We start from the raw sequence: 25,788 nt of genomic DNA, 5'->3' as shown, positions 1-25,788 counted from the left end.
TTGAAATTAGCTAGCCTTGCGGTTGTCATGCACACGGCTCTTGTACTGGAAAATAACTCAAAACGGAATAGGGCAGATTTGTACAGCGTTGCTATAATCCATGGCTATTTGTGTTACCAATAATCCGCCTGTACAGCCAAGTTAGAAAGATTGTTTACGCGCTAATTTAATGGACTTATTGGTGTTAGTGACGAAAGCTTTGAAACTTGTACTAGACACATTAAATGGTCATGGTACCTTCTTTTTATCCTGGAACTACCTTACATGTACACGGTACTATAGCTTTAGTTTAGAATGATGCTTGCTAAGTTGAGTAGGTCTGGTTCTCATAGTCACTAGAGGTGCAAGAGTCATGTAATTATCTGGAAACACCACCGCCGAGTCCCAGCTCTTTTTGAAACGATATACGTCACGTGTATCCGGCTAATTTGTGTATCCTATGTTGACTGCAGTCGGTCATAGGACGCCAAAATAGTGACACGCATGCATACTTTGTACAATATGGATGAAACGTTATTAGAGACGCACTAGTATTCGATGGTGCTTCGAGTAAACATACTAAAACCGAGTTCGGGAGTTGTGCGAAAAACTGGGTGTTCACAGCCTGCAAAGCTTGGCCGGATATCCTGTGAAGTCGGGTGCGTGAGGCTGCTGTTCTCTTTTATGAAACGCATATCTCGCCAGTGAGCACGTAAATTTTGCACCTTCATTACTTCCCCAAAGCTTCTTTAGCTTCCTATCCACGTAATTATTGTACCGAAAGGCCCACTGAAGAATTCGAGCAAATTGACACCACTATTGCTTTTTAAACGCGATATTTAGGACAGCCATAGAGCCAAACAAAAGCTGCTATGCGCAGAGCCAATTAAGTAATGGCGACGAATTTCAAAATGAATTATGTCGTCTTCGTCGTAGAGCAAACACGTTTGAGCGTGGCTGTTTATCTAAGCAGCACTCGTCTTCTGTAATTTTTCGAAGTATAAGCAAAATCAAAGCGAAACACACGATCTTTTCGCGTTGATTCTGCAGTTCCGTGTCTGGTGCCATGGATCGCGTGTTCACCGCAGTGGGCGCAGCTGGTTCATCTTGGGGCTCATCATTGAACTAGCGTGACTGTAGTCATCACCACACATAAGAACGAAGAAGTGTGTCTTGGGGTTGAAAATCGGCATATCAGTAAATGTACATATGAGCGCATGCACGCCGGAATCCTCTTATCTTGAATAAATGCGAAATGCCATGCTTCAACGGTTATCTTTCACATAGGCCTTCGCGTATAACTGAGCGAAAGGTAGCGCAATTGCGTTTGTAGTTCATGCGCACATGAGTTTTTGTGTCTACCGCTTTTCCATTGCACTGCGGTGTTTCATTTGGTAGTCAGTATTCGGGTGTCGTCCATTTCCTTTCCCTTGTGTGCGCCTCTACACACCCGACTTATTTCGGCGATGCCTAGCATCTCAATCTTTCCATGTAGCCCGTTTCTGCCTTCATTTAGAGTACGCTGAGCACCTATTCTTCAGCCTCCAATGGTCTCCGCAATCCCGCAACTACCGTAATTCATGGCTGCGTGCGAGGAGACTGGACTGTGTTGGTTCACCTGGATTCGTTTGCAAAGTTCTTTCCGCGTTTGAGGACTTCAGTTCGCGTGTCCTTCCTGCAACTATCGGCTGAACATGGTGCCTGTACCAAACTATTGGTTGGACGACCGCGTCAGGTTGTAATTTACGAAAAGAGCATAAGCGTTTGATATCCAGCTAAGGAAGACGATCGCCACCGGAATCACTTAAGCGCCGATTTGCGCGGGACAGCGGACCACCAGCAGAATTTCTACGAATGACGAAGTTGCGAGAGTGGCCGCCAAGTAAGAGTACAATTTTTCTGTGATGAATTTCCACACAAAATAACTTACAGGGCCTCATAAACGCCTTCATATGTGGCGTTTTCTTTTCTAAAAGAGCAAGCTCTATAAACTGAAACTAGGCTCGATTTCACGCGAAAGCAAGGCACGCCTAAGTGTATTTAATATTTAAATCGTCTGCAATTAAAAACGACACCATTCCTGATTATAACTGGAACTCGCAAAAGCAGTTTTAATTCGAAAATGAGCCTAATCCTGCACCTGTTTAAATCAAGCTTCGTCATACACATTAAACCAGTGTTGCGTCAATAATCGCTACTGAAACAACCAACTTTAATACTTTATTCTGGCATGTGTACACAACAGTTACATGCCACCGAGATGAGGCAAAAGGGAACAGACGAAACTGTTTCCTGACTAGGCCTACATTCCGGCTCGTAAACAAAAAAAAAAAGAGTGAGACATATACTCGTGTAAACAGTTTCGTGAACACAAAAAAAACAAAAACAAAAACAAACAAAAACAAGGACAGTGGTTAGGAAAGCGAAAAACATCCAGTATAGCACAATTCATCAGCATCACTGTAGAGAAGTCATGGAATTTCAAGCAATATCGCTATAGAGATACAAAAACTTAAAAACACCATTTCATGTTGATATGTCCATCAGAATAAAGTTGTGAATAGATTTATAGAATGAAGAGGTGCAATAGTATTCATCATAATTCAGAATTCAATTGGAGCTAACAATATTATGACGCATTAATCTGTTTAACAATGACGCATTAATCTGTTTAATTTGTGGCAGGGGTGTATTCAGGGGGTGGCACATCGAGCACATGCCCCTCCTCCCCAAATTTTTTCCGCCATGGCATAGAGAGCAAAAAACTACCACTTCAAGGGGTGCCCCTTCTAAAATCAGCAGGTGCGTCCACTCACCCCCCCCCCCCCCCGTCCATAAAAATTTCTGGCTACGCGTATGATTTGAGGCCTACAGTTGTTTTGTAATCCCGCTTCAGATACACAATTGCTTTTTTTGGGTGACTTGGTACTTGCTGAATGGCATATTTTTGCGCCAAACCCAAATATATTGTAAGATGCTGACCTTCCTATAGTCGTACCGGTCTGTCAGCGTTTCTTCTCGAGTTTCATGGTACATTATCATATCCTTGTTTCCTCCCAAGACAGTATATTTGAAATGGAAGCCAACGAAGATGCGAAGATGAAATTATTGAGCACAGGCCTATTCCTTGACTATGAAAGCAGAATCCTAAACTGGGTGGCCTAAAACCAACTAAGAAGCTATATAAGAACAGATGCATTTTTAAGGGGCATTCGATCGATGCCAAGAACAAGAAACCGCTCCAGGACAGTGTGCCTGTTTCCAGGAAGGACCACTCGCTCTTGAAGTCTATTGAAGCTCCACCATTGAAACAAAGGAGAGCGCCCACGAAAGCAGAAGATGGCGTTAATTTTGTCGCAGAATATTCCTCCATCGTTCATTCGCTGCCATTTGACTACTTGTGCGCCGCCAGGTCAAGCCTAAATGGCATGTTCCCATTTATATGAACCAATTACAAATTTTACTCCCGAAGAACGACTATATATGGCTTGTAATGGCACAACTGAAACCGTTGCATTGTTGCACCACGTCGTGCGCGCAATTTTTGTGACGTCATGTTAATGTTATCGTTACATCGCTTGTACGTTCTCTTGTTATTGACGCAAAGAAGCCAACTAAATTCTGGCCACTTCGCTATCATATTGAAACAGGTCCAATGCGATGTGATAATGCGGCCTGCCCCACCGTGGTGGTCTAGTGGCTAAGGTACTCGGCTGCTGACTCGCAGGTCGCGGGTTCAAATCCCGGCTGCAGCGGCTGCATTTCCGATGGAGGCGGAAATGTTGTAGGCCCATGTGTTCAGATTTGGGTGCACGTTAAAGAACCGCAGGTGGTCTAAATTTTCGGAGCCCTTCACTACGGCGTCTCTCATGATCATATAGTGGTTTTGGGACGTTAAACCCCACATATCAATCAATCAATCAATAATGCGGCTTTACGTCATCAAGGCCGCCATGTTGCTGAACCAGTGCGTTACCGAGCTGCGACCATGATGTCACGTGCAAGCTATCTATAGTGTGCAATATAGATTTTAGTCGCAATATAAATTCGAAGAATTCTGGCGACAACAGCACATTGGCAAGAAACTGTCTGAGTACAAAAAAAAAACGTTTTTTTTTTTCTTTCTTCAGTTTCACGTAAAGTGGGCTTGGCTGTCAGAAAAAAAAAACGCCCTATATAAGCATAGCAGAACCTTGAAGCTAGGCCTTAATTACTGTATGACATGAAAGGAGGAGATGCATTTTGTCTACCACGCGACATCATTACATTTGTTCCCGAAGAATGACATTGTATCGCACATTATATCGCCAGCATCTGGAAAGTATCCCGTGTTCAAGCGAATGGTTCAGAACCTATCCAACATTCGGAAAATTTCACCTTATTAGAGCGAACTTACAGACACAATGCCTGATAACGAAGATTGTTTTAACATTTTGTAACAGCGCATGTTTTCTTACGAATCTTTTTCAGCGATTCAGATAAATCCTGAGATTGAAAATTAATATGTTGATATACCTAAGCAATGCACTGCTCATCTTCTAATAAAACTTAAGCTAGATGTTATTGTTCCTAATGTCAAGAAGGCGAAATCGTTCACCTCCGAACTGTTTTTTTTTCGCTGAAAACGCGCATTGTTAACATTATTTCTGAAATAATTGTTTCAGAAAAACGAACGGCAAATTCTTGTAGATGTTCCAGCTATCAATATGGGTATTGAAAATCTTTACTTATTCGGCGGCATTAAGGTTTGCTGAAATGAGTAAAGGAGCGTATCAGCTAACAAGTTTAGGAACCGTAGTTCATTCAGAATTGCGTTGCTTCAGCATTGGCGTTTCGTAAAGTGCTGTCCATCTACGTAAAACAGACGTTTATTACGATGGAGAAAATGTTCGTGCCCTTGCCAGGAATTTGAACTTGTTCACACGTTGACCTTCTCCTTAAAAAACTATGCGAAACTAAGGTTGATAATTAGTTCTGCGGCTCCTTGGGTGACTAACTCAATTGCTTGAACATTTTTTATGCGGGCGAATTAGACTCCGTCATTACCTATCTATCTCATCAACTAAAGTAAATTATTGGAGATTGAGGTTCATTAAATCATATCTGAGCAGAATGCAACAGTTTTTAAGCATACGTTTAGTGATTCGATAGAACGAAAAAGTGTTTACAATACTCTCCGAAATCACCAAAACCGTCGCTGAACTTTTCTTCCGAGCACGCCAATACACGAAACATAGAGCAGCCGTATCTTTTCTTAAGTTCTATCTCACCAAATTGTGTGCGAAAAAAGTGATCATCGGCTTTAAGAAGCAAGCTTCGCGCTAACCATAAATACTCCCTGCCACGGTGGTCTAGTAGCCAAGGTACTCAGCTGCTGACCCGCAGGTCATGGGATCGAATCCCGGCTGCAGCAGCGGCATTTTCGGTGGAGGCGAAAGCCCGAGTGCTCGGATGTGTGCACGTTAGAGAACCACAGGTGGTCGAAATTTCCGGAGCCCTCCGCTACGGCGCCTTTCATAATCATATAGTGGTTATGTAACATTAAACCCCACGTATCAATTATTTAAATGAAGAAATACGTTAATCATGACGTTGCAAGACCAGTTAGCTTTGAGCGCCAAAAAAAAAAGCAATTTTTTACAGTTGTGACATGGTTGAAAAAACAAACAAAAAAAACAAGGCAGACTTATAAGCACGCATGGCTTTAACATTGTGTTTACGGCACCCAATTATATAACGATACTGAAGCTCGATAGCACGTGCGGTCGAAACGATTGTCCCACCGCTGTTTGTCGCACATATGTGGTCGCCTCTATTTCTAAAGACTGTTTTTTAACATTCGGTACACGCTCTGACAATGAAAGCTTTTTAATGGTCTTACGTTGCCAACAAGGCGTAGTACCAACTTGTTTGATCCTCCAAACATTCAAGAACTCCCTTGACTGTGTTCATTCTTTGGTGCTGCTCCACCTACATCAAATGGTCATGCGTCAGCGTGCGCAATACGTGGCCATAATTAATATCTCTCACCACGTCAGTGTGGGGCGCTGTTGTAATGATATGAACCTAAACAGTAGGCGCTATACGTACTGTGAAACGGAATGTGGGCAATTCTAGGGGGCAGCTATATAGCACTGCACTCGTACTATTTATTTATTTATTGCATTAGCCTCCCAAGAGAGTTTTCATTTATGCCGGTTCATTTGATTTCTCTAGATTTTTTGAGGGGACAATTCCACTAACCGCTGCTGTAAGAAATAAACATGTATTTTGTTTAAAATTTATGAATTACGAAAATTGAATACGGTATTCAGAAGTTATCATAAAACACGCCCACACATACCCACACACAGCCTGTACATTCTATATATATATATATATATATATATATATATATATATATATATATATATATATATATATATATATAAATTGTCGGGTTGCGCGTTCGACGTCAATGGTCTTTGCCCATCGTATGTACTGATTCAAATCGGACAAGGATTTGTGATTCAAATGTCGTACTTTAGTAGTTTAGTAGTTATGACGTCATACGCCATTGCATTAAGTACCTTTGCCAGAGGTAAGACATAAACGTCCACACACGATTTGCAAAGGCTGTACACGGAAGGTGCACATGTGACATGGAGTGGTCAGGAATAACTCGAGATGCATACACGCATAAAAAATATAGCAAGGATGGGGACGCTACAGCACACTCCGTACACTGTATGCATTATCGCGGCACGTTAATTAGGTTGAAGTAGATGGGCTTGTAGAATGAGGTTTCAGAATCGTATTGGAATGGCGACAGTCTGACGAAAGAAGTTGGGTAACAAGTGCGAAGCGAAGGCTTTGATTAGTAGCGTCACAGGAAAATTTATTAGAACTGTTCTTCGTTAGAACTAAGGGTAATAGTCATTAGAAAGCCACGTGATCTAATCGAAATTTAGATTCATGCGCAACTTCATGTTACAGCGGTTCAAAGAGCTTGGCAGTCTTCTTTATACCATCTGAAGTCTTATATATGTGTTCTGTGGAAATAAGGAAAGGGGGGGGGGGGCTGCGAGGACAGTGGACGTTCATCAACGAGCTGCCTGCTATTTCTCCTTGTTTTATTGTTTGATGTGGACGGGCGAACATGCGCAGACCGTGCCTTTCACAGAATGTATTATCGTCCTCGCCATAAGTGAGCGCTGCCAAGGCGCCGGTGGAGGAAAAACGGGTTGACAACGTCAGCGAGACCACCGTTGACTGACCTCGGACAAGCAAGCGAGTAATGTACACCGCACAGCGAGTGCTGCCCGGTCAACAAAGCCGCCAATTGACGCCCGGTGTGAGCGCTCACCTGTGGACGGCTGCCGGGCGCGCTGTGCGGCGGGGGGCGCCTGGTCGAGCAGGCGCTGCACGGAGAAGCCCTGCGCCGAGGCGGCCTGGTGCTCGGGTCCCATGGAGGCGCTCTGGCCCACGGTGGCGGCCCAGCGCCAAGGCAGCCCCGCCCGCTTCCGCCTCACGGCCGGCCACGAAGGAGGGGCCTGTTCGGGCGCCACCGGCATCACGGCGCCCCCATGGCCAGGCTGTGGGCTCGGGGCGCTGTGGCACCGCGCCTCCCCCTTCCATGGGCCCCCGTGACGCAGCCCCTGAAGGAAAGCTTCTGCGGCGCCAAAGCCCCTCCGCACCCCGTGGTATCCTCGCGAAGCGGGTGCTCTAGGGCCGTCCCTTGACCGTGCCGCTTCATGTGTCTCGGCTTTGGGGTGCGCAGTAAATTTAGCAGCTCTAAACTGTCGCTGTTTTAACGGCGCACTTCAGCGGGTCTCCTTGCTTCTCAGAATCGCTAGCCATGCGGTTCTGCTTCGTTTGGGAAGAGATATACGCCTTAACGTGACTCAGGAGCACCCATTGAGCTTATAAACCGGCGTGTGGTCACATTTATAGCACTGCTGGGAGTTGTTATAAGTTGCCCATGCTAATGCCAACAGTCTCCTCCCATCAAGTTTGCTGGCGATGCACGAACATTTATTTCCTGAACATATTTCGCTGCATACAGTCGCGACATTGATAAGAACTGCTCAGCTGTTTAAATTCGTGCCCGTAGCCGCTGTAGATGCTCCGGAAACTTGCAAGCCCAGGTATTTCAAGCAAATGATGACTATATCGAAGTGTCGTAGTTCGTGCATTAAAACTGGGTCTGAAGGTGACTGCCGAAGTCAAGTAGCATTGTCGATACTAAAAAAATTGTTCGAAATTTTTTTATGTAATGGGGCGACAAACTCCAGGTGGTCAAAATTTTTCGAGCCTTCCTTACGGCGTCTATCATAATCATATGGTGGTTTTGGGGTGTTAAACCCCACATATTATTCATCAATCAATGTTGCGACAAAGGAGACACAGCAATCTGCCGTGCAAATAGTCAACAGTCTGACGACGACACCGGTGATGGGGCGAAGATTGTGGCACATGACCAATGACCCGCCGTGGTGGTCTAGTGGCTAAGGTGCTCGGCTGCTTACCCGCAAGTCGCGGGATCGAATCCCGGCTGCGGCGGCTGCATTTCCGATGGAGGCGGAAATGTTGTAGGCCCGTGTGCTCTGATTCGGGTGCACGTTAAAGAACCCCACGTGGTCGAAATTTCTGGAGCCCTCCACTACGGCGTCTCTCACCATCATATGCTGGTTTTGGGACGTTAAACCCCACATATCAATCAACCAATGACAATATGAGAAGGACTGCTGCTGGGCGGCAAGTAGCCCAGCAACAAATTCTGTGGACTTACATACATTTCTAGTATATTGGAACTCTTGTTCAACGGGTCTGCTTCAAGCTACGTCTAGCATTCTGGTCATATTTCGCCGCCAATGTGCCGGTCAAGTTTCATAGCATTCCGCTTGACAACAGGAGTTGCACCAGCCGGGGACAGTTGACAGACTGACCTTTTGCTGTGTATACTCCTTCTTTCTTAACTATTTGTCTTGCTTGCGCCTACATTTATCCCTTGGACTACTATGAGGTATGACGACCCCGACAATAATCAAGGCGGCGCTTCGACAACGATGATGGCTCGGCAGCAATCCCAACGTGATGCACAGACTTGACAATTTGACACTTCAGACAGCATCTCTGTAAGATGAATTTTAATATTCTTTGTTGCTCAGAGAGACGTGTTGAATATCAGCTCTTTACTTTGCTATAGATTTCGCCTATGTTCAGACATTCATCTTTATGACGCTTTTTCTCTGAGCATCTTACTGTGTGTTACAGCTTACCCAAGCGAACCACTTATAATTTTGTTTTCTTTTTAATTTGGGCATGCACTCTAAACGTGGTAACAAATAATTATGATTTTGCCCACTGATAGCAAGGCTTATTAAGTTTAGAATGGATGCTTTCGAAGGTAATGTAACCCTTACTGTTATTGCACGCTTACTGTGCAGGGCAAAATTATTGAGCCCCTACACAGTAAGGATTACATTAGCTTCGATAGCATTCATTATAATCTTGGTAACCCTTACTATCAGTGTGCAAAATCATATTTTTTGTTAACACGTTTAGAGTGCATGCTTAAAATAAAAAGAAAACAAAATGCACACATTTAAAACGTGGTAACCTTTATTATCAGTGCACAAAACCAGATTTATTGGTTACCACGTTTAGAGTGTACAATTTGTCGTCAGGGACACATTGCGGGTGCTCAGCTTTGTTCTTCTGCTGCAGTATAACTTCGGGGAGCAACTTAAACAACACCAGTAGTTTGGAATGTCAGCACGAATAAAGCTTATATTCGACGTATTAACGCGACAGCGTTAAAGAGCTCGTTTCACAGAAGTTCTGGCGTCAGTGTCGGCGTGGGTGTCGTTGTGAGCGAAAAATCTTGGTAGTGAGAGTTGAATGTCCTCTGCGTAGCAAGCAGGTCTTCATCGACAGAGCCACAATATTTGTAAAAACGTATTTGAAAAAAAAAAACACTGTACTAAACTTGGTTTGAAATACGAGCGTCATACGTAAATAACGACAGGAAAAACACGGACCTGTCTGCGTATCGCGCTCGTATTTCAAATCATTATGAATCCCCCCAACCATTTCGGCTACACGAATGCCATGTCGTACGCGGCGCCTCCTCAACACATGTAGTATTGCGTGGTAGATGCGTAGAATCGCGCCAGGTGTCAAAACATGTGAATCGCGCAACGAGCGGCTGTAATAAAGGCCCACCCATTACAAAGCACTCAGATATATTTTATTATCAGCAGCTGCGAACCCATCAACCAAACTAGCTGCTACATAGGTTCGCTTCTTACCTTACACGGACGCGTAGTGGGCCTTTTGCTGATTCGCAAAAGGATGAATCATGGCGTAGTGAGCACATAACTGTCCTTGCACTAGGCATTCGAGGATAGCTCGAAGCGGGTAATGTTACGCGCAGACTAATTCTTAACAGCATGGCTTAGGAGAGAACCAAAACCTGGGCTAGCGATTGAGAAGGCGATGCGAACGGGCCCTATTACGCTATCGCGTTTTAAACTGTTGAAGCTCCTGAAAGTTTTCACTTGTTGTTGTAGTCGTCGTCATCGTCGTCGTCAACCGATATGCCCACTTCACCAGATTCCGTTCGAGCTCTATCCGGGTGACCATCTGTCACTATTTTTCTTCATTTTAAGTCCCAGATCTTTCTTAACGATGATAATCTCGATGTCATCTGAAAGCCCCCCCAAAATTCCAATCAAACAGGGTGTGACCGCTTCGTTGTAAAATGAACGCAATTCAGCATAAATAGCGTCGTGTTGGACACTGTGCGCTAGTCAATTTAGTTCAATGTGAAATATTTCAAAATATCTTTATACTCCACGTTCAACGTTGTGTGGAATGACTTGACAGCCGTGATACGCATCAAATAATTTTTTCGTGCATCAACGAATACGACTCCAATTAAAACAACAAAACATCATGACGATGACGTGCCACGTACAATAAAACGCTGAAGAGAGATATGTCCACCACAAAGCGTGCAGCGATTCCGAAAACTGTAGCACACAATCAGCAAAACGTCAATTACGTGGTCGGGAAGAGCAGTCATAGGCATATGCTTATCTAGTGCGAGTGAGTGGGGTTACAAGGGAAGCGCTAGCTTACCCACTGAGAAGAGTTCATAAGTCCGACCACCCCCTCATCCTACTACTTTCAAAACTGGTCATGATCAGCTACGCGCTGGAAAATCAAGAATGAAGGCGAGATTTTCCGTCAATACAGCGATCACGTAATTATATAATGAAATTCGTCCTACGCTTCTGATGGGAACATTGTCCTCCGTGTCTCACGACCGCGCGCAACTGTAAGCTCTCGCGGTGCAGGCCCCTAAAGCGATGCTTTCACACCTTGCCCTGCAGCATTGCAGAGGAGGCTGCCGCTATGCAGGGGCTCTAAGTTTCGAGTCCTCTGTCGCGCTTTTGTTCTGCTATGTCTGGGTTGAAATGTGCATAATCGATGACGCAAATACTAGAGGTAGCCAGTGAACGTTTTATGAACTTATCAAATCTTCCTGTTCTGAGGAATGCGTTTTATTTAAAGGAAAAAGAATATAACCCTAGCGTTGCTCCATATCATAGTATATCCAAGGTGCTTCGAGTCAACGAGTGTGAAGTTTCGAGTAATTTAGTTCGGCCAAACTGCGAGAACTGCAAAACGTTCCACATGAATCTCTGATTAACGTGCTTCGCCTTGTTTATAATATTGTAGCTTGCAGTTATCACAGTGGTTTGCGACATGACGACGAATAAGGCGGTATACTCGAGCGAATCAAGCAGCCCAGCTTTCAAGTTGGCCCCGATACTATATTGCCGAACCCGGGAAGTGGTCAAGGTCCACGGCTTTCTGGACAAAAGAGACTGCTTTGATAGCTGAGATAGGTTGTTAATCCGGAATCGTTGGTTAAGCTACTAATCTTGAAGTGACTTGTACAGCCCAAAATACATCTCACACGGCAAAGAAGCACACGCGCAGCACTGTTCCTTTCTCTCAGCAGGGATTAATTCAAAGTGGTGTATACACGCATGACCAGCTCAAAATCGTTATACTACAACTGAAAATATTTACTATACTCTGATCTATTTCAACAGCTGCTAAAAGAACCGCTGTCAATGTGATCACTGGGCAACCACCTTGAATTACGTTCAGAATGTGACACTGTCCGGCTATCCCCTCAAAAGTTTTGCTATTGTTCAGCATATATAAATGCGCTACTCTGTGTGCTTTGGTACTTGTAACGCAACAAGTTCTTACTGATTTGTGATGGCACCTAAGAAGCATGCGATTTTATGACACACCAAAAAATTTTATCAAATGGCGAATAACCAATGGCCAAAAAAAATACGGCGCATTGAAAATAGAGTATTATCGTACTTTGTGTGTAGTTGTGCGTAAATGGTCGTTAGGCGAATAATATTTTTTACTTTATTTGTTGAATCACGGTTCGAACAGATGCTGTGTGCATGACTTAGAAAAGTCTCGATCAATTGTAAAAAGCTAATAGACAATACGGAAAAAAAATTACACCATCTCCCACTAAAAAAGGAACCATGTGTGGATGCGAAGCAGCGGCGAGATGGTTCGCTTCAGCGGGAGACGGTGTACTTTATTGAGAGCTTGTGCTGACACTGATGGCGGCGTTGACGCGTGTGCTCATCGCGGCGTTGCGCAGGAGACACCGCAGGGCTGATGGGGACAGCCCTCGGCATAAGATGCTTCGCATCCAGAAATGTCGAGTAGTTTAACGCTACAATCACCCACATTTATCCAAGCAAAGGTTGCGCTTAGACTGTTTGTATAGCGGTGTGAATTTGGAAGTGCGGAGGGCCTTCAAGAAATATTGCAAATACAACAAGAATAAAGTATGTACTGCGTCCCTGGCATCACATTCTTGCTTTTTATTCTTCTTGATTCTTACTTTTTAAAGTTTGGTAGGCACAATAATAATAATAATAATAATAATAATAATAATAATAATAATAATAATAATAATAATAATAATAATAATAATAATAATAATAATAATAATAATAATAATAATAATAATAATAATAATAATAATATAATAATAATATAATAATAATATAATAATAATAATAATAATAATAATAATAATAATAATAATAATAATAATAATAATAATGAATTATAATGAATTATAATGATACTAATAATAATAATAATGATTATAAAACACCCCAGCAACACTGTTTCCTCCAGGAGCAAACCAGAATATGTCCATGAAAGTGTAGTACTGATTACGGGAAGAAAGGTGTAGTCATTGCTACCTGCTTTGAAAAACACCCAATATTAATGACCACCTTTCAGAAATTAACGAAATTTTATTCCATGTTACAAATATTTACTACTGGGACGGCCATGATCTAGTATTTATTGTTGTATTCATTTGCTTTGTGTACACAAAAAGCACGAAGACACAGAGGAAACAGGGATGGAACCGACTGACAACTGCCACCTATGGGAGCGCAACACCTACCTACTCATTCGGGAAGGGAAGACAGGAGGGAAGAAAAAGGTGAAGGAAGAGAAAAGTAAAAAAAAAACAGAAAAATCACACGTGCAAACACAAATAAAGTGTCACATGAAAAATGTCTATAAACCGGCGGCGCCAAGTCCGTTTTTCTTAAGAAGTTAAAAGGGCTCTCTGAGCCTGGTCACGCCTAGGAGCACATCCTCCTGAGAACAAGCAATCGTCAAGAGTCGTATCTATCAAATTGAAATTATGCATAAAGGTATGGGCTAACGTATAAGAAATATTGCTCTTGTAATACTATGACGTTCATAATGACCCAGTGTATGTTGCGTAAAACTGACGGTGCTTTTAATACCATAATGTTACGAAAAAGTGCTAAGATTATATATATATATATATATATATATATATATATATATATATATATATATATATATATATATATATATATATATATATAATCTTAGCACTTTTTCGTAACATTATGTAACATATATATATAACATTTTTCGTAACATATATATATATATATATATATATATATATATATATATATATATATATATATATATATATATATATATATATATATATATATATATATATATATATATATATATATATATATATATATATATGAGGGAGGCCTAGGCTTACCCCCACTCGCGAACAAGTTCATAGTATTCCACCTTATAGTCGTCAAGACAATAATAAAGAAGCGAGGGCCTCTTATGAAGGCTGTTATATTTTTCCATTCCGGGCTGTCATCTCCAGATGATCAAGAGAGAGGCATTGTACTTGCTTTGTATCTCGGAAGGTAAATACGCTTACCCCTCTCGAACTACGTCCAGTCTTACGTGTAGTTCATGCTTACTTTCCTAAACGTGTGGCTTGCATTCCTTGTTGTCTTATATTGTTGTCCTTGAAGTCGAGTAGACGTTAAAAAGAACAGCCGTCTCCACTGCGAAGAAAGGTTCTGCATCGACTCAAGAAACTGGATGGCGGCGGCGTCTCTCGACCAGAGTATACGGGCATTTAAGTGGAAGTAAACACCGGCGCTGGAGCGACAACGTCTTATCAAGACACTCGCTGCGAATGCTGCTAGAATGCACCGCAGTAAAGGCTCGTTTGGCCAACAACACTTCATCGTGAGGGTCACGGAGAAGCATCCTGTTGAGGAACCCTTCATTCGAAGGGTGGCGGTGCCTATACACATCCGCTGGTAGTGTTCCTGCGTTTACATTCGCAGATGAATGGAAAGAAAGACCATCGGGAGTAGTGCTGCTCGATTATTATTTCAAACACCAATCTAACATTGTGTGCTGTTTCATTCTTATTATATATTCTACAAGTTACTTTTCAAATATTTCTTTGAAATATCTAGCAACAGAGACATTTATTGGAAATTCGAAGTAGAGCCAAAGCAGTGTATCGGCCGCGGTGGTTGAGGAGGCGAAATTGCTTGAGGCCTGTGTACTCACATTTAGTTGCACATTAAAAAAAACCCAGGGGGTCAAAATTACCGCAGCCCTCCACTATGGCAGCCCTTATAAATATATGGTAGTTTCGAGACGTTAAATCCTAATCGTTATATTATTGTTACATTACAAAGCAATGTTGTTGAGGATAAATCCGAATGGTGTTGTCACTGGCCAGCTGCACTCTTTGCACTGGGCGTGTTTTGGCAAACACGCGAGGCAGCTAACATCCGTTCAATATTTTCCAAGTATTCAACCAAGTGGCTCGCTTCTCATTTATTATTTGGACGTTGCCACCATTTATGCGCGTTCATAATACACTGTTTTTAAAACAATGTACTGTGCTTTCGCGCCGTATTTCTTTCTTTTAGGCGAACTGAATATTCAACGTGCATTGAGTATCGCTACTCTCTTGTTTCAGTTTTGCAGTCGACATGATGTGCCACAAATTTTGAAGCATCTGTTCACTATTTTACAGGCTCCTCCAACTAAATTTGAAAAGTTCGCTATTCGCACTTCCCCGATGAAGGGCATTGAGTTGAGCCCGGTTTGTGAACGTCACCGCAAACATGGCTCGAAAGGGAAAAAAATGCATTTTACACAAGGCTTGAGTATATAATACTATCGTATTGCTCGACTTTAAGAAGCCCTTGTGCCTACTACGACAAATAAATATGTCTATCAACTTCATAGTGTTAACCAGCAACCGTTCTGCCAGTCACATTATCCACTGAAAAAAAAAAGTGTGCAGTTTGCACTTGTGGCTCAAGGCTGAAACCACCAGCGATCAGCCTAGCTGAGTTTTCACTGATAAAGACAAGCTTCTACTAGAGATGCGAAGCTTTTGCGAGCAGTAATAGGTACCTACAAATGTATTTGGTTAGACAAGCCACGCGACAACCTGTTACGTGATGTGATTTTTTCGGTAACGTAACCAGCTGTTACGTGCCTTATTGTGGGAACATGTCTTCGCGACTAGCAGTGACGTGATTTTGAGGGATTTTCGTCGCGTGACTACACGTTGAGAAATGTTTAGGCACGTGAATAAATGTGCAATGTTGAGTACTTAGTCACGTGGCTAGTCACGTGATTTTACGGTTTTTCAGTCCCATGACTAGTATATAGCTATGGCATGTTACGCGATTTTTAGTCACGTAACGAGTTTTCTTGTCACAGTTTTTGTATTCCACGCCGGACAAACCAGCGCATATGTTGTAGAAGCGAAGCGTAACATGAAGCGGACGAATCGATTCCTTAATTACCAGTTCATGATGATGATAATTTTTGTTAGCCCTACTCGGCTCGAAAAAATGCTTGGAGTTCCACGCTTAAAAAAAAGGGTCATGTTAGACAGGTCTTTAACAATGCACATCAGTGAAGTGAGCAGCTCGGCTTAGGTTGGTCAAGAGTACTCTCGGCTGAAATGAGCCTCGGCTGCTCACAATCTCCCAATAAGCGTTGTTATAGGAACGGTTGTGGGTCATTAATACTTCCGGCACACGTATTATCAAGTGACGCACAAGTTTTCGCAATATAGTTCGACTGAACCTCCAAGGACGACAAACGCATAGCGCTGTTATCTGTACCGACATTATTTAAGGAGTGGCATGCAGTGCTGGCGTGGTCAGGTTTTCTCAGTTCCTCGCCTCTTCCTGCGCCCCGCTTTTGAGCCGGTGCAGATCAAGAAAAAAAAAAAGCTTCATAACTCCTTGAATTGAGGCTTTTTTTTCCCTAAGAGAGCCAAATGCAGAAAACGAAACTAGGCTAAATTTCCCTGGAACGTACAGCATGCCTAAGTATCTACAATTTCTAGAACGCAATAGCCAACTAACGAAATACTGTGAAGTTAAAAACCTTACTAGAAACTCATTTTACAACCGTATCACCGTAGTTTCTGTGTAGACAGTTGCCTTTCTCTCATTTTTAATCATGCTATTAGTTGTATAACGAGTTCTGTTTTTATTATTGCCTTGTAATTCCAATTCTTGAATTTTAAGCTACTTTATGTTCTCGGTCTGGAATTGCCTTTCTGTATCCTTGTTCAACCCCCCCCCCCCTTATGTAATACCCCATCAGGGGCCCTTAAGGGAAAACAAATGATGATGATGAACAGTTATAATCAAAATGATGCAACGTTTTTTTGTAACATGAGGTCAGAAAGGCAGTTTCTAATAAAATATGAGCCAAGGGCTCCAACATTTCTAACCAAAATGAGCCACATTCATAAAATGAGCTCTCGGCTAAAAAGCATATTCGAAACAACCAACATGGTCCCACCCAAAATGTTTCAATTGTGTCTTAGTGTTTTGTTATCGTGTTTACGTTCCACAATTAGGTTTTGTAGCCCGAGTTGGCTCTTACTGAAGGACATAATGTTCATTGACAAAACTCGATTCTAAAGAGTAAGAGGCTGACTTGCCTACTTCTTTTTGTATATTAGTGATTTGTTTCGACTTCAGCGCAACACTATCTTGTCATCCGTTCACTCCAACGCCGTGTATTTTAAATAAAATAGGCATGAGTTAAAGATGTTGGGCGTCTATCAATTCACTGAAGAAGTGGTGAGAAATGGCATGGCATAAAAGTAACTGGGACACTTTTCGAGGCCTTCAATAGATGCCAGGAACAAGAAAACACTGATGACAGTAAATAATGGTGCGCATTTTGCCAGAAAAGACCACTCACTGTTCAAGTCTAGTAATCGCTATTACGCCCACACGTCAAAGCATGGCACTGACGGACGCACAAGTATGACGTCAATTCTATTGCAAAATATTGCTACGCCGTACATTCAAACTGTTTTACACTTATTCTACTAGCTAATTCATGTCCAAATGAAACGTTTCAGTCTATATGAGCCAAATACAAACTTTACTCAATAATACTGATGTTGATTGGTTATGTAGATTTTAGCCACAATATATATTTGTGGTATTTGAGAAAGATGAACATACTGGCAAAAAGTTGATTGAGCAGACCCAACCATATTGTCAGTAGAAAAAAAGTCCGTTTTTCTAAGTTTCATTTAAAGTGCATTTGGCTATTTAAAAAAAAAATGCCTCGTTAGGTCTATTGGCTTGGCTGCTGACGTGCAGGTCGCGGGATCGAATTTCGGCTGCGGCGGCTGCATTTCTGGTGGAGGCGGAAATGCTGTAGGCCCGCGTTCTCAGATTTAGGTGCACGTTAAAGAACCCCAGGAGTCTAAACTTCCGGAGCCCTCCACTACAGCGCCTCTCATAATCATATGGTGGTTTTCGGACGTTAAACCCGACATATCAATTAACTCCTTCATTTGCACTGCGTTCTTCGCGAAGAGAACATAGCTAAGTGCTTTCTTATGTACCCGCTGCAATACGCAGCTTACGTTGGTTACTACTCTCCATGTTGATACCTCGGAAGAAACTGAATTATTGGCATGCTCGTCGCTTAGAGCTGCCCTCTTAGTTTTACGTAAAATAATCACTTCAAATAGAAATCTACAATGATTCTCACCCGCCTCATCAAAGCAACATGATGGTTTAGTAGAGGCAGAAAGTGCGAGTTGGCTGTTTAACTTCTGTGATATGTTGCAGCACTAAAAAGAGAATAAGAAAGGCGGGGAGGTTACCAAGGCTGAGCCCGGTTGGCTGCCCATCACTGAATGAAGAGAAAGGGAAAAACTTCGAAAGGAGAAACAAATCAATGCTTCTCCAAACATTACATGACATAAAGAAAAGACGCTAATGTGCCTGTTCTTTTTATATATCGTGTTGTGTGCCGTCTATAGACTCGCCACGGTGGTTTAGATGCGGCGTTTCGCTGCTAAACAGACGAATTTCAATTTTAATTTTAATTTCAATTTTTATTTATGCTCAGGGCCATACAGGCAATACAAAGAGAAATAAAAAAAGTCAACAAATTAAGGCTTTTAAAGACAGATGAAAGACGCAACTCATGTTGACGAAAAAAAAAAGGGACAAGATATAGCGTCAACTTGAACTTCTACAGTCTCTCTTGTTCAAGAAATACATCGAGTACCGCGCGTAGCGTGTCAAAGCAATTGTTGCTATCAGTAAAGTAAGCTCCGATACGACATCCTGTGTGTGGTACGTTACGTAATACTTGAACAAGAGACTGGTACCTGTTAAAGTTCAAGTTGACACCCTATCCTGTCCTCTTCCTTTTTTTTTTTTTTTGTCTACGTGGGTTTCGTTCTTCACCGTCCTTCAGAATGAACCAACTAGCCCAATAACAGGTTCTAGCAAGGCGGTTAAAATCGCATATTGGCACAGGCCGAATGCCAATACGTATAGCGGTTAGTGATGGTGACAACGGACACGGTAAGGCGGTTCAAGCCTTGGCTTGTTTCAAAAAGGGTGCCTTCGAAATGTATATTTTTCTAGCACTATGGTACTCCAACCTTCATCTGATGAGCAGTGCGAAATAAGTGGCTTGAAGGTGAAGAAAAGGACATCGCAAATTTCTCATTAGCGCAATGCATTTCATGAAACAGGCAAAGGCTAAGCAAGCAAACTCTAGTAAGTAGGGACGGCAGGCCGAGTTCTTGCCTCCCGCAAGAAGCGCTGACAGCGAGAGTATTTCGAAAATAATAAATCTGGTGGTATTTTTGGCCAGATTATCAATATTGTGTTAGCAAATTATTGTAGTCGTCGTCTCTTTATGTGCCCTGCATGACGAAAAATACTTTTACATGATCTCTACTTCATCTAATGTTGGACCAGCTGTTTCCATGTAATATGTCTACAATTATTCTATTTTCGTCACCTCACTTTATGCCGTCTTCGGCTGAGCATACCATACATTGGTGTCCACTCTGTGGTTATAACTGTTGGAGTAGGATATTCTTATCGCAGACGGTTCTGGACGTGCAATGACCAGTTTCAAAATAGAAGGAAAACATTGTCATTCTTGATGAGTGCAACGCGTGGCGGCGAATAAGTATAGGCGCGCTGAGCGCGATCAACTGTCCACATGCCGGCCCGTGAGGCATCCCAAGCACTGCGGTATACGCCAGGCCCCCTTTCCCCACGGTCCAACAGCATAAAATGAGCTTCACACATTACCAACCACAGGCAAGGTCTGTATCAATTAAAAACTTCAAGAGCAGTTGAGACCACCACTTTCTGAATAATACCCAGAGTTCACGCGAAACAATCATATATCGCCATGCACTGGAGTGCTGTGTGGCGAGCTTGAACGCTACAGTACTCCAAACAAACAGTTTAGGTCTCCAGCAAATGCACTTCACTTCCCCAAGTAATTTTTAACGTCCCCAAAAGTGTTTGCAAATAGCTCACAATTATTGGCGTAAATCAGCAGGGGAAGGGGCCCAATTTCTCTTGTGTTTAGGCTGGGAGTGTCCCCCTTTGAGTTTTAGCTTTATAACATAGTGTACTTGAATTACTCCACAGCCAAGTGTAGCACATTTAGCTTGTCTTAAAGACTGATTGTTTTTTAGTGTATTTGTGTTCTATACCACTCAAATGTGTGAAACTATAGAAATCGAAAAAGCTGCTAGACCTGTCCAGAGAAGACCTAATAGAATGAACAATGCAATTACTCGATCTTGAACCCCATGCTCGTTTATTTTTAAAGTTTACTTCAAAGCATGATTCAATTCACATATAAATAAAAATACAATCTATATAAAAAACAAAGTGACTGTCATGGTCTGCTTGTGTCCCTTATTGGGATTTTTCTAGATTTACGCCACTGCCCAAATGGCGCCGCAAGAGGAAAGTCTGTCTTGTATGGTCATGCTGGTGTACGTGTGGACCCGTGCAGCTAACATGAAAAAAAAAAGGACAGAGAGAAACGATCTTATTCACGAAACCATAACTACAAAGGTTTCTGTAGAATATTTGTTGCAGTAACTTGTACGAAGTGCAATTTTGGCTGCAGTGAAGAAGGTTCATAACATCACCAGGCATGAATACCCGAATCATCTTCGGAGCTCCCCAGTCATCCTGCCTCTTTAAATTCTGTGCCAAATGCTGGGCAAACCCGCCAAATTGGAAATGGACGCGGTAGCACACGTCTCAAGTTGAATATTCAAGTTACCTAACAAGTTCAAGTTAATATGTTATTGAATGATGCAATATTATATTGCTCGTTAATTAAAATTATTCACAAAAAAGTTATCACTTCCCTAGAGCTCATAGTTTTGTTTAGTGATATCATGATACGAGTGAGCTACAACACCGGGTGTGTAAATTGCGGTTATCCCGCTGATACATTTCGAAAGCGGAACCTTCTACACCATTCGCGTGGTGACCGGCCACGGAGTACACCTATTACTGTAGCCACCTTAAAAACAGTCTTATCTTCAGTACAGGCAACTTATAGAATCTTCAGTGATTCTAAAAGGACGCTAACGAACTTCATACTTGTTTTGTTAGGCCAACCGCGTCCAAAAACCTCACCATTGAAAAACGATGATGACATTTGTATGGATGCCCACTCACGCGTGGAATACGGGGAATGAAGCGACCCACCGAGTAGCCCGGGAGGCGGACCTCTCAGCCCTTAACTTCACGAGGAAGGAGTAAGCATATAAAATCAAATGACAGCATATTATAGGCAGAACCGCGAAACATGCACGATCCCGCGTGAACGCTCAACAAGGGTCCAAGGGAACAGGCAAATCCAAACATATTCTTTTCCCAGACTTTATCGGTCATCTAATATTTACCCGGAAGCAAATAGACCAGCAGCTGACATTGTCGTTGCCTGAAAGCTTTAAAATGCCCCGCCATGGTGGTATAGTGGCCAAGCTACTCGGCTGCTGACCTGCAGGTCGCGGTATCGAATCCCGGCTGCGGCGGCGGCATTTCCGATGTAGGCGGAAAAGTAGGCCCGTGTGCTCAGATTTGGGTGCACGATAAAGAACCCCAGGTGGTCGAAATTTCCGGAGCCCTCCACTACAGCGGGTCTCGTAATCATACGGTGGTTTTGGGACGTTAAACCACACATATCAATCATCAATGAAAGCTCCAAAATGACACTCTTTGGGAATGCAAGGCCGCGCAGCCACCAAAAGCAATAAAATAATTTTTTGTAGTGCGATGCGAAATACGAAAACAGCAAGAGGAAGGCAGAGATGATAGAGGGCTACTATTGCAACATGTTCATTTTCGAACTCTGACCGCCTTTAAGCCATAATCGTCCGGTGAACACGTGGGATTACTCAGATAAATGGGTGACTGTGTCATGTGATTTAAAGAAAACTTCACAGATAAAACCAAGTATCACCGTGTATACGCAGGAAGCCAAGTTCTTTGGGTGACGATGCAATCGAAGGCTTGATCAAACATACATCGCCAAGAGCGTCAATAACTTTGTCTTCCACGATGGAACGAGTCAACTCATCTTTATGCCGAGTTGCCGACCAATATTGATTGCATTCTGGACCAAATTCGGGAACCACATGCATGAACGTGAGGAGCGAGAAAACCTTCTGGTGATGGTTTATTCGAATTGTAACCAATGCTATCTCAGTCACTCACTCACACATACATGGTTTGGCACGCAAATTGTTTCGCACGCGAGAACGAAATACAATAAATAACAAATGATTTACAGTAAACAAATTTGTGTGCATACCTTTTTGTACACATCACACTTTCCCCTCGAGATGAATTTGCCATGACGCACAATTTTTCAAGTTTGCGCCCCAGAAAATACAACCTTAATATATTCTTGAAATTCCACCTTATTTAGGTTATGTGACAGCTGGTGAACATATATGGACTTAAGGCCGTGTGGCTCGTTTCTTCCGATATATCGTCATGAAAGTTAGATTGGCTTAAACTTCCACGAATTCTTTTCAACTCTTTTTTGGCAACGGGAACTAAAACATGGTCCAGATAGCCAGATCATTGCAATCGTGAGATCTGATTATGGAAGTTCTGCTTCATTAATTAGGTGCACACATGACTTGCTAATGTGTTTTTGAAGCATGTCGTCACGATGGCTCTCTTGGTTAGTTTGGAATGACCTGAATGAAATGAGAGTACAGTTTTCTGAGTACGTGGATCATAGCACCAGCAGAGCCTGTTGTCAGAATAAGGAAGACTTAAATCTAAATACCTAATTGTCTTTCACTAGGCCGTTCCACTGTCACTTCAAGGGGCTTAAAACCATCGCGAAACACAATCAGCACATTGGTACTCTTACTTTCGAAGTTCTCCCGCGAGCTGTCAATAAAAATAATAAAATCATCCACATACCGAGACACTTTCTTAACCGTCGTTCCTTCTACACACTATGCCATAGTTCTATGCAGTTCTGCCAGAAAAAGATTGCGCAAGACAGGCACGGTACAAGAACCGATGCAGCTACCTTGTTTTGCAAGAGAACATAATTGTTCAATTTGATGAACACGTTCAACCCCACAAATCAATTTGATGAACGAGAACTGGAGATAAAATTCCAACAAGGTAATAAAATTATCAAGGGACGCACCCGACTCGGAAGAAAACTTGATTGCACCAAATTCGTCAATGCTACTTCCAACACCTTTTAGCAATTGTGGTTGGGGAGGGATTAGTGAAGGTCAGTCACATCAATTGGGAAGCTTTTAGCCCTTCATTTTCAAGAGCTTCCATGAAGTCTGAAATACTATCGGAGCTCTTGGCTAAAAACGGGTCTCAGCATAACAAAAAAGCAGTGAGTTCCGTTTGCCAGGTACCTATTTCCGAGACTGTGACTTTGAAAGGAGAGTTAACTTTGTGAGCTTTTGCATTAAAAAGCACATCCAGGCTATTCTTCCTACTCTTTTGATACTTTCAAGAGTTCCAGCAATGCTCCCTTTTTTTTTTGCACAACCGAAAAGCCTATGGTTTTACTTTGTTCAATGATACGCCATCTTTTACATTAAAACACCCCAGAAATAGCGTCAACACCTTTTTCTAAGGAACATGAATGCGAGAAAACCACGAAGCCCCTTTCCCGATTTCCGTACAAAACACAACGAATTATTATCCAGGTAAGACAAAACACGCTTTACAGAAATGCGAGAACAAACAGGTACAACGTGATAGGGTGTCTACTCCTTCAGATGTATTTCCTTCTTTCTCCCCTTCAGTAGCCCGTCGTGACACCTGACGAAGGACATTCAGGAGTTCTGGACTTGTCCTCTGTCTTTCAAGAGTGAACTTTCGCTCTAGCTTTAGCACATGAATGACGTTATCGGGTAGCTGGAGGCCTTCAGGAACGTGAACTTTGCCCTAGGCTTTCCATCAAATACTGGTCACTCGCTCATGAAGATAGTGCAGCTGGGCCATCTAAAGCGCTTTGGTAACTTGCCCAGCCAGTTGGAGGTATATCTTCAGCTGAAATCCAGTGACAGACAACTCGAAGGAAGTCTGAAGCTGTGCGCAAAGACGAATTCTGTGCAGGTGAACTTGGCGATGCAATTCAGCGCGTAAAATCTTCAGTATCCTACTGGCATGACCGAAGGAGGACACAAAGCTCGCGCAAAGCGCGAGGACTTCATCCGGAATAATACCATTGCGGATGCAGAAATTGACAGAACGTGCCCTGCATGTCGCGTTGGCGTTAAAGGCTGCAATACAGCCTGGGTCTTTAAGAATAAACAGAAAGTGGCCCGTTGTACGAGAAATGTAGTCGACGAGAGTTGCGATCTGGTCTTGTTGGTGATGCATACGAATTTTCTGCAGCGCGAGGCGAAAGACAGAAACATACGAAGGGATGGACGGAGAAAATAGAGTGCTCTAGCAATTACAAGTTTATTTTCGAACTCAGGCCCCTTTTAAGCCATCGTCAGGCGGACGGATAAGCACGTGGGATCATTCAGATAAATGCGTGATTATGTCGTGCATCACCAACAAGCCCACTTTGTAACTCTCATCGACCAAAAGCAATGCTACCAGCTCCCTTCAATGTGGCACGGCAGTCCCTCCTGTCATCAACTGATTCTTGTATTCAAGCAGAAGCTATCAACTAGGCCGAAATGATCATGACAAGCTATTGGCCATAACCCTTCGAATTACCGGCAAGCTAAATTCTAAGGGCGCGTCGCACCCTAAATAATGTGCGTTCCTCTTTCTCTCCCTCTGTTTAGCAAAACTCGAAGGGGAGAAAATGCTACTTGGGAAGGCGGTTAACATCGTCGAAAAAAGGCAGATCCCATGTACAGTGGGCATAGATGATATTTGAAGCACGAATGGATAATGTTGATTTGTCACATTAAAATCAGCACAACAACACAAGGCGGAAAGAAATCATGATAAACATGACTTCCATGTCATGATTATTATGTTCGCGCCTGAAATTTGTATTCGTCGTCAATTTACCTCACGTGATTCTAAATTTGGTATATGGGAAGCTAACGCACGGCCGCGAGCACGCTATAAGCGTATAGCATGTAGTCCTGTTTTGCAGGACACGCATAGTATGATTATCATGTTTGTACCTGTTATTTACTTTCGTCGTCTATTAACGTCACGTATAACTATATTTGGTATATGTGAAGCCAGCAAAACGGCTGCAAGCGCATCATGAGTGTGGTCTGTAGTCATGCTCTTACCACAAACGCATGTCACGATTATCATGTTTATACCGGTCATACACCATCGCCATTCATTCCCGCCACGTAAGGCCAAATTTGGGGATGTGAAGCTAGTGAAATGACCGCGAGGGCATATTGAGCGTGGCTTGTAATCATGTTCTTACATGACACGCATGTTATGATTATCATGTTTGCGCCAGTCACATATCTTCATCATCCATTATTGTCACGCATACCAAATTTAGTAATGTGAAGCTAGTGAAATTACCGCGAGCGCATCATGAGCATGG

At 42.7% G+C, this 25,788-nt stretch overlaps 1 protein-coding gene and 1 long non-coding RNA gene across 2 annotated transcripts in view; one reads left to right on the top strand and one right to left on the bottom strand.

Annotated features, from left to right (window-relative positions):
* LOC119187540 (paired mesoderm homeobox protein 2) overlaps positions 1 to 7,859 on the bottom strand; it is a 91,313-nt gene extending 83,454 nt beyond the window's left edge. Inside the window, exon 1 of the mRNA XM_037435681.2 lies at positions 7,325 to 7,859. Coding sequence (XP_037291578.2) covers positions 7,325 to 7,532 — 208 coding nt within the window. The 5' untranslated portion in view covers positions 7,533 to 7,859. The remainder of the gene's footprint in view (positions 1 to 7,324) is intronic.
* LOC119187541 (uncharacterized) lies at positions 1,368 to 22,556 on the top strand. Its single transcript, XR_005111870.2, has 2 exons — positions 1,368 to 1,861; positions 22,232 to 22,556. It is a non-coding gene; the product is annotated as an uncharacterized LOC119187541 (long non-coding RNA).
* The last annotated feature ends 3,232 nt before the right edge of the window (positions 22,557 to 25,788 follow it).

This window comes from Rhipicephalus microplus, chromosome X (genome assembly GCF_043290135.1).
Source record: "Rhipicephalus microplus isolate Deutch F79 chromosome X, USDA_Rmic, whole genome shotgun sequence".
Taxonomy (NCBI): domain Eukaryota; kingdom Metazoa; phylum Arthropoda; class Arachnida; order Ixodida; family Ixodidae; genus Rhipicephalus; species Rhipicephalus microplus.
The sequence above is the reverse complement of the archived record's forward strand: the minus strand, read 5'-3'. Positions and strand labels throughout refer to the sequence as shown.